This window comes from Centroberyx gerrardi, chromosome 4 (genome assembly GCF_048128805.1).
Source record: "Centroberyx gerrardi isolate f3 chromosome 4, fCenGer3.hap1.cur.20231027, whole genome shotgun sequence".
NCBI lineage: Eukaryota > Metazoa > Chordata > Actinopteri > Beryciformes > Berycidae > Centroberyx > Centroberyx gerrardi.
The window spans coordinates 32,072,699-32,091,771 of record NC_136000.1 but is presented as its reverse complement, the minus strand read 5'-3'; the positions used below and the strand labels follow the sequence as shown (position 1 = coordinate 32,091,771).

At 41.3% G+C, this 19,073-nt stretch overlaps 1 protein-coding gene across 1 annotated transcript in view; it reads right to left on the bottom strand.

The window, feature by feature from the left end:
• The window catches only part of LOC139927818 (A-kinase anchor protein 13), a gene marked incomplete at its 3' end in the record, with an annotated part of 72,366 nt that overhangs the window by 14,774 nt on the left and 38,519 nt on the right, over positions 1 to 19,073 (bottom strand). The window contains exons 3-7 of the mRNA XM_078283289.1: positions 10,715 to 10,758; positions 5,685 to 5,853; positions 2,653 to 2,750; positions 1,383 to 1,460; positions 1,033 to 1,100 (exon numbers count right to left, since the gene is read on the bottom strand). Of these exons, the coding sequence (XP_078139415.1) occupies positions 1,033 to 1,100; positions 1,383 to 1,460; positions 2,653 to 2,750; positions 5,685 to 5,853; positions 10,715 to 10,747 (446 nt within the window). The remainder of the gene's footprint in view (positions 1 to 1,032; positions 1,101 to 1,382; positions 1,461 to 2,652; positions 2,751 to 5,684; positions 5,854 to 10,714; positions 10,759 to 19,073) is intronic.

Sequence of the window (19,073 nt, the reverse complement as noted above, 5' to 3'; positions counted from 1 at the left end):
TGAGGCACAAGTCTGAAGTCAAGTCCCAAGTCTAAATGTAGAACACCAAGTCAAGTCAGAACAAATCAAGAGTCCAGTATCAATTTAATATCTTAAAGAAAACTAAATATCTAGGACTTTTCAATGCAATATGGTTTTAATAGGATAAAAACTTGGTAAGAGCATCATGAGTTTGATTTCTATAATCAGTTTCAACTTCAACATATTCAATCATTCCACACAAAAGAAAACAGAATTTAAATTCAGTCGTCTGCTGGAACAAATCTCATCACTTTCAATCTAAGTCATTTACACAAACACAAGATCTCAAGTCAAGACTTTAGAAACCTTTTCAAGTCATCAAAGTACAAGTCAAAGTCAAGTCCCAAGTCACTAGAACCCAAGTCAAGTCAAGTCTCAAGTCTTCTCTTCATGCAGCAAGTCAAGTCTCAAACAATTAAAACTGTGACTCAACTTGAATCCAAGTCATGTGACTTGAGTCCCCACCTCTGGTTTCAACGTAACATTTAGTGTAGACTTTACACCCTAACTTACCATCGCATGCATGTCCAGCTGGTGCAACAGGCTGCTGGTCTATTAACTGAAATTTTTGGAAGCGCTTCTTGCCGAAAGGCAAATGATGTGAAATCATATGTATTTGAGAAGATATCAAAGATTGACTGTTAAGATTTGGCCACTGTAACATTAGTGCAGGGAACAGAGTGATATTCAAAATGAAATAATTTCAACTCATTCTCAGACTCACCGATGCCGTTCTCTAGCTGTGTGGAGCCGTCCATCCATATATTCAGGTGTGTTTCTATCTGTTCAACATGGTGTCTGTCTATGCCAATGTGTGTATTTGTATCCGTTGCTGTATCAGTTTGTGCGACTGTTTGCTTATCCATCTGTCGGCCCATGTGTGTGTCTATGTGAGCTTTCAGGTGCACATCTGTCTCTGTGCGTGTGCTACTGAGTGTGTGTGTAATATGTGCATCTGTGTGCGTGTGTGTGTGTGGTTCTGAGGGTGTTCCCGGTGCAGTCCGTCGGCAGGGCAGGGTGAGGTGTTTCAAGGCCAGCGCGAGGCTCTGGTCCAATCTCTCACACTCTTTCAATGGAACCTGACAAACAGACAAATATGGAAAGGTCGAACCGCTGCCAGTCTTCTTGTCACACGTCGTTAAAGTTGATCGTACGATATCGTTTGCCAAAAAAGGACATCTAAACCAGCATTTCAGCGCTTGTGTAACACCACTGATGGGAGTTAACTCAGGCTGGGGACACACTACACAACTTTTAGGCCGATTATAGCCACAATTTAGCATCATGAGCAGCATGTAGTGAGTCCCCAGCCTAAGTAAAATCCATCCCACTATCCCCTCACTGTGGCCCCTCCCCCTTACCTGCTGGTCATCCAACAGCAGAGCTTCCTGTGGCGTTGTGTTGTTAAGCAGGAAGTGGGCCATGTCCAGAGCTAAGTCCTAAACACAATGCACACAATAATACTGACATCAATGTCCTGAAAAACACAAAGCCTTTTCAGACAAACTTGGAATAAAATGTCCACAGAAATCTTCCAGGCACACTGCACTTTTTATTGTTATTACAAAGATTATAAATCTCTTCACAGGAAGAAGAATAATGCTCAGCGCTCTCAATCTTGTGGGAAACTAACTTTTTCATCCAAAATACACAAGCTTTTTTCACAATATGACCAGTCAAGCATGGTTTTAGAAATAGTTAAGGCAATCCATACAATGGCTGGTTACCGGTCAAAGTGGCTGGTAGAGTAGACTAACTTACCAGCCACTTCACCTATTTTGCCAGCCAACTAGATGTTTGGAATGGAGCAGGACTCCAAATGATGGTTGGTTACCTAACTTACCAGACACACACAAAAGTTAGTGGTGATTTCCCTGTTTTCAATTGTGTTCTATCAATCGATCAAAACTGCTCTACATTCATCTACAGCTGTACATCACAGATAAAAACATTTTATCTGAGCAAAGCCCTACACTTTACATGGAAATGACATATGGGGAGTTCTGCTGCCATCTGACGAAGCGCATCATCTCACTAAGCGTTAGCTGACTGACTGACTGACTTGATCAGTTACTGTCTGCAAATGGATTAAGGCACATATGATGTAGCCCAGTGATTCTCAACCTTTTTCATATCAAGGATCCCTAATTTAGTCCACATTTGGGCCCCGGACCCCCATTTGATAAGATTTTGTCTCTCAGACCCAAATCTGAGAATATTTTTTATTGTTAGATATGATTTCGTCTAGAATTCCATGACTATCTGTATTGTAGGTAGAGAGACAACAGTGAAACTATGATCTAAACAGTCATTCTTCTACATTCTATAATTGTTTTAACTTCTTGTAAATTAAATAATGGTGAAGTTTAACAATTAATCAATTTGCTGGGGACCCCCTGGAACCCCCTCAAGGACCCCTGGTGGTCTCCAGACCCCACGTTGAGAACCACTGATGTAGCCTACTCACAATATCATGGCTTTTCCTCCAATCATAACCTTTCTTACATGTCATGTCCCTCTATTTCTATACTATCTAATGAGGCACAAATGTTGCAATTAGTCTACACAAGGCTGACCTAAAACTACGACAGAGTGCCCTTTTTTACTGCAATAAAAGGCTGGTGTTGGTACCTGTACAAAGCAGAAGCTCTCCTGTGAATGCGGGTCCACCGGTCCACCGGGCCGAGCTGAACATAGCGTTACCAGGACCTGCTCACAGACATCATGGGCTGGACAGACGGGGAGACAGGGAAAGACTTTTTATGTTGTCTGATGAAACATCTAACGACACAGAGGGAAAAGTCACTAAAAACTCCTAAACTCTCCTAAACAGCAGTGAGCAGCACTCTGTCCAGAGAAAGCTGAACTCAACATTACATCTTTTTCCTCTCTTGCCTCTTTGGTATCTTTGGTATAAAGCATCACAGACCAGCCAGGTTGGTAAGCATGAGCGTGCCGTGTGCAGTTTACTGACATCACCTTACAGGATTTCTGGGTACAGAAGTCCTTTCATTTCAAACAGTTAACGTCTCGCTGCTATTTGTGGCTGCCAACCTGCGAAAATTTCAGGGTGCAGCTTTAATTTCCATTGCTAACACACAGGCCCAAATGGAATCTGCTGACATTTCTTCTATTTTTCTACGGTTATCTTTGGCTGAAAATCTGCGGAAAAATGTGTGAATCCTAAGAAATGTGGCTCATTATTTTTATTTTTAAGAATACTACTATCATTTACTGACATGAAAAACATGACAGCAAATGGTTTAGTTAATAAGTTCATGAAAATGGAAATATGACCTCTATAACTGGAGCAGAGATGGATGGAGTAGCATGGTACCACACAAACACACACACATACTGTAAGCACAGACACAGAGTTTTAAAACAGATGCAGGCTTTATGAACATTAGAATTCATTTGATGACATGGGTGGATGTTCATCAAGAAAAATCGAAATCTGCATCTCATTGTGTGTGTGTGTGTGTGTGTGTGTGTGTGTGTGTGTGTGTGTGTGTGTGTGTGTGTGAGTGTGTGAGTGTGTGTGCCTGTGTGCGTTTGTACCCAATGCTTTCAGGAGCTGTAAATGTTTAGGTCTCTCCATCCATCTAATCCATTACTGCGGAATGTGTTAGAACTTCAAACAGAGGCTGTTCTGCTCTTAAGACGCGAAGTGGAGCAGCAAGGTTCTGCTCTGGAGGAATCGAAGCGGGGGAGGCAGGGACAATGTGGACAATGTGGGTGGGAGACGTGAACAAGAAATGCCCTCCCTCCCTCCTCCTCTGCCTCCTTTTACACAATATCTGACAAGAGGACTGGCACCAAAATCATCTCTGTGTCTCTGGTAGATAGCTCTGTCCGGTGCGCTTTAGCATACAGTACGATAAGTAATCATCACATTATCCAAAGTATGAGGATAAATGGCCTGTAGATTCATAACAAAATCTCAGTCTTCATCATTAGCGGAGTCCATTATAAATCAACAGCGCAAAAAACTTAAACTAGTCTGGCTAATTTCACTCACTCCCCATGTAAACAAAACAAGTTATGCTAGTGCCTTCTTTTTGTTGCATTTTACCTCTGTTTTACCAATCCCCCAAACAAGCCTGGCAGGTTTAGACGTGTGTCATTTAAATGAACTGACCATCCAGCCTTAGAGCTGCTACAAGTTCTCATTTTCTCACTTTTAGGATAGGCTAACATACTGAATGCTAAAGCGTTAGCGTGTGCGGCGGACAGAGCTATCTGCCAGACACACAGACATGAGGATGATTTATGATTTTTTTTTTATCCTGCCTGTGCTGGAACCAAAACAGCTGTCTTTGATTCGTTGATGTTTTCTACCCGCCAGCTATGGCATCTATGTCTACGGTTGTACGCTAATTTAATGTAGCCTTACATTCACAAGAGGACTGCACCTGTCAAAACTTCTCAGTTGACTCACGTTGTTGGTATTTGCGCGGCGGCTACATTAGCTAACAGAGAGGAGACAACATCCCGGGCCTTTAATCTACCACAAAGCGTCTTAAATCAGCAATGTGGGAGCATTTTCTATAGCCTACCTCAAAAATGACCAGAGGGTTGGTGAAGAAGATTGATATCCAATTTGCAAAATCAAGTCAAGGTAATTCAAGAAAGCTGAAACGTGTTTAGCTTGGTGGCGAGTTGCTTAATGAAACGTAAAGCTGATGGGGAATTAAATATATCATAGTAGCGGAGAGTAGAGTTAAAGTCAATGAAGAGGGAACAGGAGTATTGTATTGTCCATCAGTTGCTTTGCGTTTTACAAAGCTCATCAAAACGGCTGTTATCTAGTGCACTAAGTCCAATCCATTATTTTCTGTTTTCAAAAGGCAGCTACTGTGAATTCAAAAGGCAAAAACATAGCTACTACTACTTTTTCCGACATACATTTTTTCAATATAGAGTATGTGTTTTTTTTTTTTTACCATTTGATGCTCAAAATAGTAAATTAGGTAATGAACAACAAAGTAATTCATGAATATATATATTTATTATAATACATTTTCAATGATTTTATTGGTTGAATGATATGGGGACAGTGTAGCGCAATGAATAATTTCAGATGGGATATAAAAAAGATGGAAGTAGTGGACTATCAAACTAGTTATATTAAGACAATCAAATTTTTTAAGTGGTCCAGCTCCTCAATTTAGTCAATGGCCTTAGTGCCCCAGCAGATGGCCTTAATGTCCTAAAAAAAGGTGAACTTCAAGTCCAAATGGCCTTGCCCCCAACATGATGAAACTTGAGGCCTGGTGTGAGCTTGTTGGCCATATTTCGTGCTGTTGAAAGATGAAAACAGAGAAAGGCAATATTCTAATTCTAACTAATGGTTAAACAACCATGACAGAAATTTAGACATTTTAGAAACAACACGTATGATATTCTGATGTACCAACTAATGGTTATCCACCACTATGGAGACTTACATATGTTAGAATCAACACACATGATATTCTAATGATCTAATGATTCTTGTGATGTTAAGGAAACCTTATCAAAATCTGCCATATTTGCCACTTTTTTTCTAATTCAATACGTCACAATTTGCATGCAGTCACTTGGATAGAAACCCAGCTAATGATGATTGAACATTGCTGTTTGGGTGTGCGCGTGTGTGTGAGAGTTTGTATGTGTTATACCTGGGCACATAGCCTGCAGCGTCACATGGCTGACTCGTAGCGTGCTGGTGAGATGCCGCTGGCTCGATCCTGAGAAGAGAAGGTAAAACTCCACCTCCTCTTCCTCTTCCTCTCCCTCGGCACAACACGCTTCGTCATCGTCGAGGTGAACGGTCAACACGCACTCTCCCTGGAGAGGGACAGAGGTAGAGCGTTATTAACATTTAACACACACACACATCAATTATTTTTATATTATAAATATAGCTGTATTTCTATCTATTCTTATGCCAAAGTCCCCACATGAGTTAATAACGCATACAACAGCGAAAATAGTGTGTGATACTACACACACTATTTTTTTATATGATGTATATGATCTCGTATGTGATGTAGTATATGATGTATGGTATGTATATTATGTAGTAAACAATGTATATGATGTACAGTATATGACCTAGTATAGGATGTACAGGATGGATATATACAGTTTATGTAGTATGTATATGATATGATATGATGTATATGATGTAGTACGGTATATGATGGTATGCAAAGCCCTTTGAGACTTGACTGTGATAAAGGGCTATATAAATAAACAAGACTATAGACTGAACTTTGATTTGTTTTTTCTTCACCAGAAAAGATTTAATATTTGTTCCTTAGCTTGCCGCTGGCTGTGCCCCTTGCTTTAGATTAAGAATATTAAAAATGCTAAGAAGACATTTCGGGAGCCTATACGGTGTGTATTGCTCTGTTCGCAGCTGATTTCCTTCTATTCATGCCCCGCCCCTCTATGAAACAAGATACACCGCATACACACACGATTTGCTGAACACGCAGTTACAAGCCTGTTAAAAACCCCACCCACACAAACACACGCACACACACAAACACACAGTCTAACAATAGCACACAGGAATGTTTCAGATCACTCGCACTCACGCAACCAACGCGCACACACATCCAGAGAGACAAGCCATTCCCTGATACACACAATTCAGATGGCCACGCAGATTATTACCATTAAACTCATTCTTGTTCTTTCCCTCTTCCCTCTCCCTCTCTCTTTCTCTCTCTCACCTACGCACACAGCGATAAAGTGAAGATAGGCATGGTTCATATTTCCTGCTTGAGCAGTTACAGATGCTTGGCTGCTTGTGAATAGAGGAACATTCAGACTAAACCAACACAGTCAACTTTGTATTCAGCTCAGGTGCTCTGCAGGGGGAAGATGAGGACAAATTTAAAGCGGACCCGCTGACGATAGATGAAAAGCTCAGAAAAATCTCTCTGTCCCTCTCTCCTAGATATATGTACATTCCTGTAAAATCCTTAACTGTCGGGACGGCAACCCACTCCATGTTTTGAGTGCGGCTGAAAAAACAGACCTAAAGAGTCTGTCTATGTTCATGGTTTGCAGAGTTTCAGGAATGCATGTACAAATATAAAAAGACAATTTTAAATGATGGATTACGTTAGTCAAGGCAGCAGTATGTCTCTGGGCTGTTTGTTATGGATTCTTGAAAACTATGGGAGCCCATGACTTCCGGAAGGTATTGCAAACCTGCAGCAGAATAGACAGTTGCAGCTTCTGACTAATAATAATAGACGAATAATGGCAAAAAATTAATTCACACTGGTATTATCCTTTAAATCTGGGGATCCAATATCATTGAACAATTATTACCCTATCTCTGTCGTTTCATGTTTCTAAAAGATTTTCGAGTGTACAACAGAATGCTGAACATCAGTATGGATTCAGGAAAAACTACTCTACAGATATGGTTGACATGGTTAATAAAATTCACACTGCTTTTAACAACAATGAATGTGCCTTAGGAATATTTCTTGACTTATCCAAAGCATTTGACACACTGTAAATCATGACATTCTACTCCTTAAAGTGTCACACTATGGTTTTAATGGACTCACTCATAATGGCTTCTTAATTATATTGACCGACAGCGATTTGTAACTGCAAATGGGTGGACATAGGGCCATAAGAGCATGCGGTGTCCCGCAGGGTTCCATTCTCGGGCCCCTTCTATTCCTCATTTACATCAATGACCTGGCTCTCGCCCGACTGTTCAGCTTTGGTCCCGGATAACGATACCATGCTCCCATGGTCCAGCTCCATCACCACTGGAGGTGAACCGATTCCCACTGCTGCCTTCCCGACCCTAAAGGATGACGTTTGGCCCAGCCTTGGGGCTAAACCCAAGACTCAAGCCTGCTCTACTCCCTCCATCGCAGAGCCCTGGGTCCTGGTGAAAAAAAAAAACTCAGCCTCCAGAGGCACACTCCTGAAAGTCCTTCAACTGGGGAACAAATTCCAAGCCCTGGAAGAATTGAACTGTCCACCATCTCCAGTACATCCCATTCCGATTGGCTGTCTTTCTTCTACCTCACCTGCTGCCCCCGGTTTGTCCAGCTCTTCCCACTTTGCTGTAACTGGCGATGCTGTTGCACCGCAGCCTGCTAAGCCCGGTCTCAGGGTCACCACCATGCAGCGAGTACAGGTCCGCTCTCTGCCACATTCTGCCACCCAGGTGCCCGTGTCCAGGACATAAACACCACTGTTCCTCGACTCTATGGCAATACCACTCTTTTGGTGAAGTAAAGTTTAGCTGTCTGCGCCAACTTCACATTTGGCTTAATGGCTACTGCAACCAGTCTGAACTTTTCAAACATGACAGTCTTCACCCTTATCAAAAAGGATCATCAGCATCAAACTGCCTCTACCCTCCTGTAGGTCTCTCTGACTCCCCCACTGTCCTAGCCAATGAGCCTGCAATATAAAAATGCAATATAAATAAAGCTTTACTTATACTTTACTTACTTAAAGGCTTAGCTGATGAAGACTGTGATATACACAGATGGTTTGACTACTGTTGTCAAGATGCACTTATTGTAAGTCGCTTTGGACAAAAGTGTCTGCTAAACGATGTAATGTAATGTAATGTAACGTCATAGTGTATACTAAAGTGTTAGCATGGAACCTACAATCACTCAACATAGTGTCTGCTAAAGTGTTAGCATTGGGGACTAGAGCCAACGATCTACCAGGGACACATGATTTTGCCAAGTGATTTTGCTGTCCATGTTCTCAACAGGAAAATCTAGCAAAAATTGCTGTATTATGTCATTTCAGAGTATAGACCCAAAACATATATTAAAATAAATGCAGAACTATGCAAACAATTTTGTATTTCTATATTTAATGGAGAACATGCAGTCTGTATAGCCTCTAGGAATGGCGCTGTTTTGTGTTCCTTCATTGAAATATCCCATCAATATGGTGCTGTGTAATTTTCATGTGACCAAAACAGCTTCTTTAATTAATGGTTGAAAAGAACCACAAATATGTTGTCATTTTCTGCTCTGACTTCAGCAGCATGTCCACACACACACACACACACACACACACAGAAAAAATACTTGTGGACTCATCGGGGTATGGAGAGATGAAACTTGAGCGGATGTTGAAATGTCCTCCTGTTGTCCACACATTGTGACATGTATCCCAAAGTTAAAGATGGTGCAGTAATCCATTTAGCTAATTTCAATCACTGGTTCTCAAAGTAGGGTCCGCGGAACCCCAAGGGTCCTAGAGGGAGCTCCAGGGTGAGGGGTCCTCAGCAAAATGTGGAATAGTTTCAATTTTGCTATAATTTAAGTCATTAGAAATTATCCCAATTGTAGAATGTATAAGAATGATTATTTTAATCATAGGTTTTACTCTCACTACTCTCATTTCAATGTACACAATTCAACACCAAATCAACAACTACAATCTTCCCATACGGGTCCCTGGGACTAAATCTTATCAAGTAGGGTCCATGGGTCCCTAATGTGTGTCTATTTGGGGGTCCTTTATGTGAAAACATTTGAGAACCCCTGAATTAGAGTTGTCTAGCATCCTCAATGTGAGAGAAGAAAGAAAATTGTTCTGCTTTAGTTTCTGACATGTAAAACAAAGTTCCTAGAAGTGGATTTTGAATATCAGATACCCTGTTTTTGCCGGGTATTGCCCTGTTTCTCTATAGCAGCTGATAGCAGTATCATTACCAATGCGTACCTACTTGTACATACCTGTATGCATCACAAGTCGGGTTAGACCAATATGTTGGGCCGATATTGGCTTTGTGTTAAAAATCATATACACTGGTTGTCTATGGGAGGCCAAACTGATCCTAATGTGACATTTTGATGAGATTCCACAAGTATGCATGTAGTAATAGTAATAGTAGCAATAACAATAGTAATAGTAGTAATAGTAGTAATAGTAATAGTAATAATAGTAGTAATAGCAATAGTAATAGTAGTAATAGCAATAGTAATAGTAATAATAATAGTAGTAATAATAGTAATAGTAATAACAGAAATAGTAATAATAGTAATAATAATAGTAGTAATAGTAGTAATTATTGTTGTTGTTAATTTTCATAAGCTGTTATTAATTTGATCAAATTTAAAGATACTTAATATTGGCACACTGATATCGTCTATCAGCAGCTTCAATCCAAAAACATTAGTATCTCTGCCTTGAAAAACCCATATTGGTTGAACCCTCATCACAAGTAAACTACTGAATCCAAGATGCCCTATAACTGGACACTGTTGAACTCCTGTATCTCCCACTGTTTAGGCTAACTTATCATCTGCCCCACATCTCTCCAAAAACAAACTCATGCATGTTGCCCACTCTCTGATGCTGCAATGTTTTACTCTCAGTGCAGCTTGGCAGATTGAAAGACAGAGAACAAAACAACAGTTAGGATGAATTACCATTTAAATTTCCAGGCAAGGTTCAGCTCGTGGTAATGTTTACCCGCAAAAAAACAGAATAAAAGCAAAAGAAAACAGCTGTTATGGCAGTAATGGAGTCAACGTTCCCCACCCTGCAGTAGGCCATCGCATAGTGTGGAGCTGAAGAAAATCACCAACTTCTATATACCGACCACACCTAGGTAAAAAACCCATGTAAATGCAATGCACCTGGAGAATACGGGTTATTATGGCGCTGTGAGATAATGGGAGATACTTACATAGAGTGGAGCTTGTTGGGGATTCAGTTTCATGGCTCTGGACTCTGGGAAGAAATGAGAGGGTGAGAGAAAGAGATGTGAGCATTCGTTCCACAGGAGTAAATATGTAAGGGATAGGGTTAGGGTTGTAAAGCGAGCCGGTCATCATCGCAAAGTATAAGTCCCGACAGTGTAGAGTTTACAATTTAGGTATTTGGATAAGAGCAGATGCTCCTCGGAACGCCTTTACTGGCCAGTCAGAATTAAGAATTCAACAAAGCTGTGTGTTCAATCAAAATAGTAATTACCCCCAAAAAACTGTTGAAGGCCCTGATTAGGAGAGGTTGAGCTCTTATTTACAAGGTGAGGAAGCTTTCATCCATTGTGCCTTCCACTACCATCAGTGCATGTGTTTTCAGCACGGCTAGAAGAATGTCTGCTTTTACTTAGCTGCCAAGGAATCCTTCGCCGGAAACGGAGATTCACAACAAGACGCTGCATAATCGCTGCAAGACGAGGCATCTCATGTGCGTAAATCACCCGCGGGTATAATTGGCTCACTGTTTAAATGACATTCTAATTAGAGAGATGTCACGCAGACTGTGATCTAGGGTCACAACCACGCTATTGTAAATGCTGTGATGTGGTTGGTCCATTCACAGGCAGGAAACAGGAAGTCGGAGGAAAACAGAGGAGCCTAACAAGTCTGGCTGACGCACACACACACACAGACGGATAGAGCCAGACAGAAGCACACCCAAACACACAGTCAGATGGGCATATGCCTGTTTGAGTTGCTTTAATGCATCTATGCATATACATGAGTTGAGGGGGTTTTAACAGCACATCGTCTAAATGCTGGATCACAAAATTCATTGACTTTGGTTTTAATGGAAATGGTCATCCGCTACAGCAAGAGAACATGTCTCTCTGCTGTACACTTTGCATTTTGTAACAGTGAGATATAATCTCTGTATCGCTGATGTAAGAGACAGAAACAGACACCCATTCACTGTGTGTGTGTGTGTGTGTGTATATGTCATTCTTTGGAATTGCACACTGGGCTGTGAAGCACTGTGCCCACTCGCACCTGGGTGTTGCTCTGTTCTAACCAATGCGCATGACTACACACACGCACACACACACACAGATGTTGGCTCTGTGGCTTGCTGCTCTATGGCTTGCTGCACGTTTATGTTCATTGCTGCTACCACAACGGCCTTGTTCAACACACACCCACACACATACATGCACGGCTGCACAGACACGTGATGCGTTATGTTGATGTGGAGTATCGTGATTATTTTGCATGATGCTCTTGAAAATGTTTTTTGAAAGAGTGCATAGAGGTCTCAAAATTGCATCTTACAAATGATTCATAGCTTTTTAGTCTAACTGATTTTGGCATTTGATCACCCTAAGTCTGTAGGTGTTCATTCCAGCAAAACACTACAGCAGCTGATTTCACTGATTAGCACAGCTTCAGCCAGAGAGGATGAACTAATCAGTAGTCTTTGGTGGAATAAAAACCTGCAAAATCTTGGCACTCCATGGCACACGACTGCCTATCACTGCTGTAGACATTCAAACGCCATGCAAAACTCATTACATGTCTTCACTCTCACTTGCTGTCAGTCTTTGTATCAACGCTGACCGTGGAGCAACAGGGGAGCGCTATACTGCAAGAATACAAGCAAGAAGGTTCAGTAAAAATAACTAAAAGAAAAGTGTGTTCAAGAACATTAAGCATGAGGCAATACATTCACAAGAGTTTATAGCATCTGATCCTCTTGTCCTGCTGTCTGTCTGGCTGTGGAGGTAATCCCCACCCACCTGGTATAATGCATGTGTGTGTGTGTGTGTGTGTATATGCATGTGTATGTGTGCATGCTTCTTAGCCCAACCCCCAACACCCCTCATCCCTCAACAGGGGTTCAGTTTAAACCAATCTGCTTAACAAAGCCCATTTACACAATTGAGACCCTGCAGTCCAGCAGGAGCATAAGAAAACACAGCAGTCACAGCCTTGTCTCATGAAATGTTGTGAAATGATCACAATGGGCCTCATTTATCAATCATTTTGTAAATGTGGAAGTTTCCTCATGCAATACACTAGGGATCAAACCAGCAACTACTAGGCTGCCTCCCTAACCAACCTGTTGCAACACCTCAAAAAGACTTAAAAAAACTTCAAAACATCACTTGAATAGCTCAAACTCAATGAAACACGCAGAGCCGTTTGATGTGATGTTATATTAAAGAGGTGTGTAGAGAGTCTCAAAATCCCATGTTTGAGTCACAAGCGAGTCTCGCTTCTGTAATTGGACATATTTCCGCTTGCAACAGAATGTTCAGGCAGGACATAATACAGGAACGAACTCAAAAATGGGCAGGTTAGACCAGAACAAACCTGGAAAGTCCTTTAATAATCTTAAAATCTAAATTCTGGATTCTTCAGAATGAATAAAAAAACATCTGCGATGTATTACTGGTTGGAATTTTTACAGTATGTACGTCTACTGGTACGCCATGAAGTAACCACTAAAAGCATAGCATTTTCCACAAAGTAAAAGTACCGTGATTTTGATATGAATATATAAGAAAATATTTTTAGGGGACATTTTTTTGCAATTTTTGTTGAAAAGGTGTACATTATGATATGGAGAGTTCACCTAACAAGGTGAAAAAGTCATTTTTCTCATTATGACTTAAAAGGTGTCCCTAAGTGACACCAAGTTAAGTGGCCACATGACAAAAGCATCAGTAGCTTTTAATGAGTCTGGATCCTGGTTGGAAAAAGCTGAAAGCCAGTAACAGTGTCAGTGTTTCAATAGGAGGCACTATATAACAGTTGCTGACTGCAGCTTTAATATTGATGCTGATTAAGCCTCAAAAATTGACAGTCTGTTCCTTTGCCCAATAATCACCATTTAAGTGACAAAAAGAAGAGACAATATTTAGCTCCAAAGAAACTGACCAAATACTTTGGCTACTAAACTGCATGTGTCATGGCTTAAGGCTGATTTATAGTTCTGTGTCGAAGTATCCGGTTGATATCCACCGATAGCGAAGACAATGGAGCAGATCGAAGAGAGACTAGCTGAGGAGATTTGCAGATATATTCATTTGTACGACACCTAATCTCCAAATACTAAAGACTACCAGATGTCACTGAAATATCCCAGAACATGAGTTTCAGAGAATGTAAACACTACTAGTTCTATTGTGTTTTCACAATTACTTCCGTGTTAACAAAGCAGGTACAAGGAGTGGCTGACGGAGCAAAAATATGTTATTGCTTTTTGGTTTTCTATATCAGCACACCAAAGGCTATCTTGTGATATTAGCTGACTACTAAACAAGAACACTATCAGTTTAGAGTTTATGAGCTTCTTCTCTTTTTGGATCTGAGTCTAACAGCTGTCTGGCCGGCGATGTTACCATGCAGCCAAAACGGAGACAGCCCTGACACCAGCAGTAACCATGGAGGAAACAACAGTTGCTATGTATCCAGAAGGATTAGGATTTTTACTATATGGGAACAGAATTACAGACAGAATGAATGGAAGTCAATCAGCACAACACAAACCTTAAAGAGCAACTAAACCCCAAACCCAAATCTGTGGTGAAGCCTGACATCTAATGGTGAAAAGTAGGGTACTGCACTGGCCATCTGCTATTGGCTGATCTTTGGGGCCAGGTGATGTCACCTTCTATAGAGTACAACAGGTGGTGACATCACCTGGCCCCAAAGATCAGCCAATAACAGATGGCCAGTTCAGTACCCTACTTCACCACAGATTTGGGTTTGGGGTATGGTTACTCTTTAACTTCAAATGGTAAATATTTCAACATCTGTTATTAATATCAGCTAGGTAGTTTATTGACACTTTGACACTTTCCTCAACTGTTCGCTTAGCTCCAATACGCAACGTTCTCTCTCTTATATTGAGAGAAAGTGATGCTAAACTCCATCTAAGACTCTTGTATTGACGCCTTTTTCATTGGATATGGATACGATGCAGCTTGATTACACAGAGGCTTTGCATTTGCATCACAAATCTCCTAGCAAAACACGTCTGGTGCCATCATAGAGGTCCAGTAGAGAATTTGGCACAAAAATGCATGTCAAATTTAAAGATATTGACTACCGGCACAAAATATCAGCTGTCAGCATCTTCAATCAAAAAATATCAGTATTGGCCTTCAAAAATCCATATCAGCTGAACCTTGATGTAAATATCTACAAGTGTCTCTATATGACTGTCACCCTGCCAACCGGCCAGTCTGTCTGTGCCTGTGTTTCATTCAGAGTGACAGTAGATGGGATGTTGGCATATTTGCTGTGTCAGTTGTTTTCTTATAACTGTGACAACACTGGGAGCACAAGCTGCACTTGTCCAGGGAAAGACATAGACAGCACAGCAGTCAGTAGTCATTAGTCAGCATTTAGCTTTCATTGATAGCAAGGTGACTTAAAGCTGCACTGGGCAACTTTGCATGCAGACTTCACCTTCAAATCCTGTAAGGTGATGTCAGTAAACTGCACATAGTACACTCATCACCGACCCTGCTGGTCTGTGATGCTTTATATCAAAATTATACCAAAAGGGATGAGAGGGGCAAAAGATCTAACATTGGTGAGTCCAGCTTTCTCTGGACAGAGTGCAAAGCAATGGGCCCTACATTTCTAGAAAGATTATTGTTCTAAGCCAGGCAAGCAAAAGCAATGAGACAGATACACAGACAGACAGACAGACAGACAGACAGACACGAGTCCAACAGAAATAGCTTTAACAGCTCAGACTCTAAATCTAGAGCTGTAAAGGACTATAAAGGGGCCCTTCTCAGTGTTGTGTGCAAGTTAGAGGGGCAAAAATGTTTTCCCATTTCTTTTTATAAATGGGGGACAAGGTGGTATGAGGTTAGGAGGGAGAGATAAAAAAAAGAAGAGTCAGATGGTAAAACAGTAGGGGAGAGGTGAAAGGTAGGGCTGCACAATATTGACAAAAGAATCGCTCTGATTTGTATGTTAGACATTGCGATTGCTAAAGCTTATTTTTCAGCGCTTCCAAAAAGTTCAAAATAAGGTTCATATTTTACTGAACTTTTACATGATGTGCTGTTGTTAGTAGAAGATCTGGGTAAAACATATACTTTCAGACTGTTACAACATTATCGGCCCCAAAAATCCTGATCAGATGGCAAAACGCACACATATGTCAAACACATACTTTACATTTTTACCTATGTGGGATGGGATGTAATTAGGCTCATAGTAGGGATAGGACAATATCAAAATTCAATATTTCGCAATACAAAAATGTGACAATAAGTATCGTGTGGCAGAAAATGAATTGCGATATTAGCTACATTTTATTCTGCTGTAGAAATCTTAAATGAGATGGCTTGCTCTCCATCAAAATTATATTATTTGCACTTTGTAATGACATTTTTACATTGTTGCTGTTACATACTGGCAAGCCAATCCCATTGCTAGAAAAATGTGTGACTTAGAAATAAACAATTCTACCGCAGTCAGACTTTGTTGTCATTTTATTTATTACATCGTATTGAGTTTGTATTGAATCGTGAACCCCATATCGCGTATCGAATCACATCGTGAGATAAGCATATCCCCTCCCTAGCTGATAGGGTGGTGAACGCTACAGTATATGGCCCACTGGCACCTCATCAGTAAACATGGTTTCAGAAAACACTGCTTGACATTTAGCCTAAGCCTGCCATTACCAACCTTAACTCTCTGTCCCGATGCGAGAAGCAGGTGGACGACTACCACACAAGGACACAGAAAGGCTACACAGCAGGCCATCTGAAGTGTGTGTGTGTGTGTGTGTGTGTGTGTGTGTGTGTGCAAATGTACTAGTGCAACTGCAATTATGTGTGTTTGTGTGTTGGCATCTGCATGCGAGAGCTAAGTAAACTCCAGGGCAGCTAAAGTGGCACGATAACAGGCGGGCCACTTGAGATGGCGCTGCCCATCGCCTCAGCGGAGAGACAGGTACTTAAGATAGCCTGGAGAGAAATGAGCTGGAGAGGAGGAGGAGAGGCTTCACTTCAGCTTTTGCACGCATGTGGAGCAAACTGTGGTTCAATACTTAGATATTACAGGATGGATACAAATACAAATAAACTTCCACAAACAATATGATTTACCCGGTAATTTGATCAAATGCAGATTAAACACTTTTTATCACATTTTTGGGGCTAAAAATATATTATGAAAAAATATGTAAATACACTTCAACAAGACACAGGCTGCTGCTGGGAACAAACCTGAGCCCTTCCGGTTACGGGACGGTCTGTCTAGCCTCTATACAACACTTCTGCCCTACTGCAACAGGACAGTGAATAGTCATGCCGAATAGAATAGACACACACCACCATTATATGTCTGGCGTACACATGCACACACACGCGTGCACTGACTGGCACACACATACACACATACACGCACACACTCAGTTGCGGTCAGAAGAGCAGAGAGGGGGGCTATGTTTCCACAACTTGTTGTAATTATGTGTTCTACAACTAAATGCTGACATTGGCTGTTCTTATACGGAGAACTACAGCAAGAACCTGGAGACTAACTCAGCTGGTCATAAGATATGTCTGGTATGGAAGGAATGAGAGAGAGAGAGAGAGAGAGAGAGAGAGTGAGAGAGGGTGAGATGGAAACGGAGAAAGGCAGAAAGACAGAGCTACAGAGAGGAAGATAAGGGGAAGTACAGAAAGAGATAGAGGAACAGAGTGAGAAGGGGCTCGAGCGGGGAGACAGAGAGGCGCAGCGGCAGCTAATCCAAACCGACCTCATGGGTTAGTTCTTGCATAGCAGCCGTTCTGCTCTGCTGCACAGAGAGCTGCAGTGTCATTCACTTCCATTGGCTGCACACATGAAGCGGCAGAAGGCTCTGGCCTTGTCAAAACAAGCCACTGCAGCTAGAGGCGTGGTAAAGCTATTGTTGGTTTACAGCGGTGGCCATGGTAGAAGACCCCGATCCTGCATCTACTCTTTCTACTACAGTGGCATCTGTATGGGAATTCTTCCTTGAATGTTATACACTAGTATTGTCACAATACCAGTATTTTGACTGCAATACAAACACTAAGTTTAAAGGAAAAATCCTCCCTAAAACCCTTTAACACTGTTTGAAAACAGCTATTGGCGATGTACCATGCATTTATGGTCCCATTTTGGTGTTTGGTGTATTTTTCTTATACCCGCAGATAGGCTAACTGACCAAACATAGACAACGTGACATCTATCATATTAGGCCATTCCCAGCACAGCTACAATGGAGTTTGAAAGCAGAAAATGTTTCAGCTATCTAAAACATCAACAGTGTCAGTCCCTCAGAATCAAAGAGTGAGGGGTTCTCTCGAGAGCGGCCATTTTGCACTGACGTTCAATAATCATACAGGGAGAAATCCATCGTAGAAGAAGCAGAGAGACCAATTTCTCCACAAACAGTAGTCTCAACAGACCAGAATGCAATGCAGCCACAGCTTGCTTTTTTGCAGATCTGTGGTCAATAGCGTGTGAAATACAACGCGCTCGTCAACAGCTTTCTATAATTTGGACAACCAGCCAAACTGTCCTCTCTCCACTCTCACTTTTATTCGACTGGAGAAACATACTACGCAATTGCGCTTGCTCTCTCCACCTACACATATACAGTACAGAGAAACTCTTTCTCTGGGAGTTATCGAAAGGCATTCTGGGAAAAGTGTTCACTAACTGAAGTAAAAGCAGACGAGGCAGGTTGAGGGAAAGTGGGTACATCAAAAAAAAAAATTACAACACTTCATCACAAAGTAACTCCTGGAATGCACTGAACATCACAAATTGATGATATCTCACAGTAGTAGTATAGGAGTATCTGTGGGTGTATTTTTGCTTTATTATCAAAAAATGTAATACTACTACGATACCACAGAAAACAAAAGAAAACGCAAACAATGCGATACCACACTTCACCTCTGAGCTTTGTAGCAACTTTTGCGTAGGAGTTTTGATCTTGGTTGGGTGTCCATCTTTATTTACGCAATTTTGGTTACTGTGACGGGGTTAGCCCCTAACCCTAACCCGAACAATTATACATCAGGTCAAAGCCAAAGTTGTGTAACACAAAACCCATGTCTCTCCAACTGTTGGTTGTCAAGTCCAACCTACAAAACAACCAAATTTGAATTTTGAATTCTCAGGTGGAGCAACAGTGCAGCAATAGTGCAGTGTACATAGGGTTTAAAGTAGTACCAAGGCTACGTCTGGACTGAACGTCTGTACTTTTTCATTACTATTGTGTAGTAAGTCCAAAGGCCAAATCTGTAGACCCCTGGCCTCATGTTTGTGGAACCT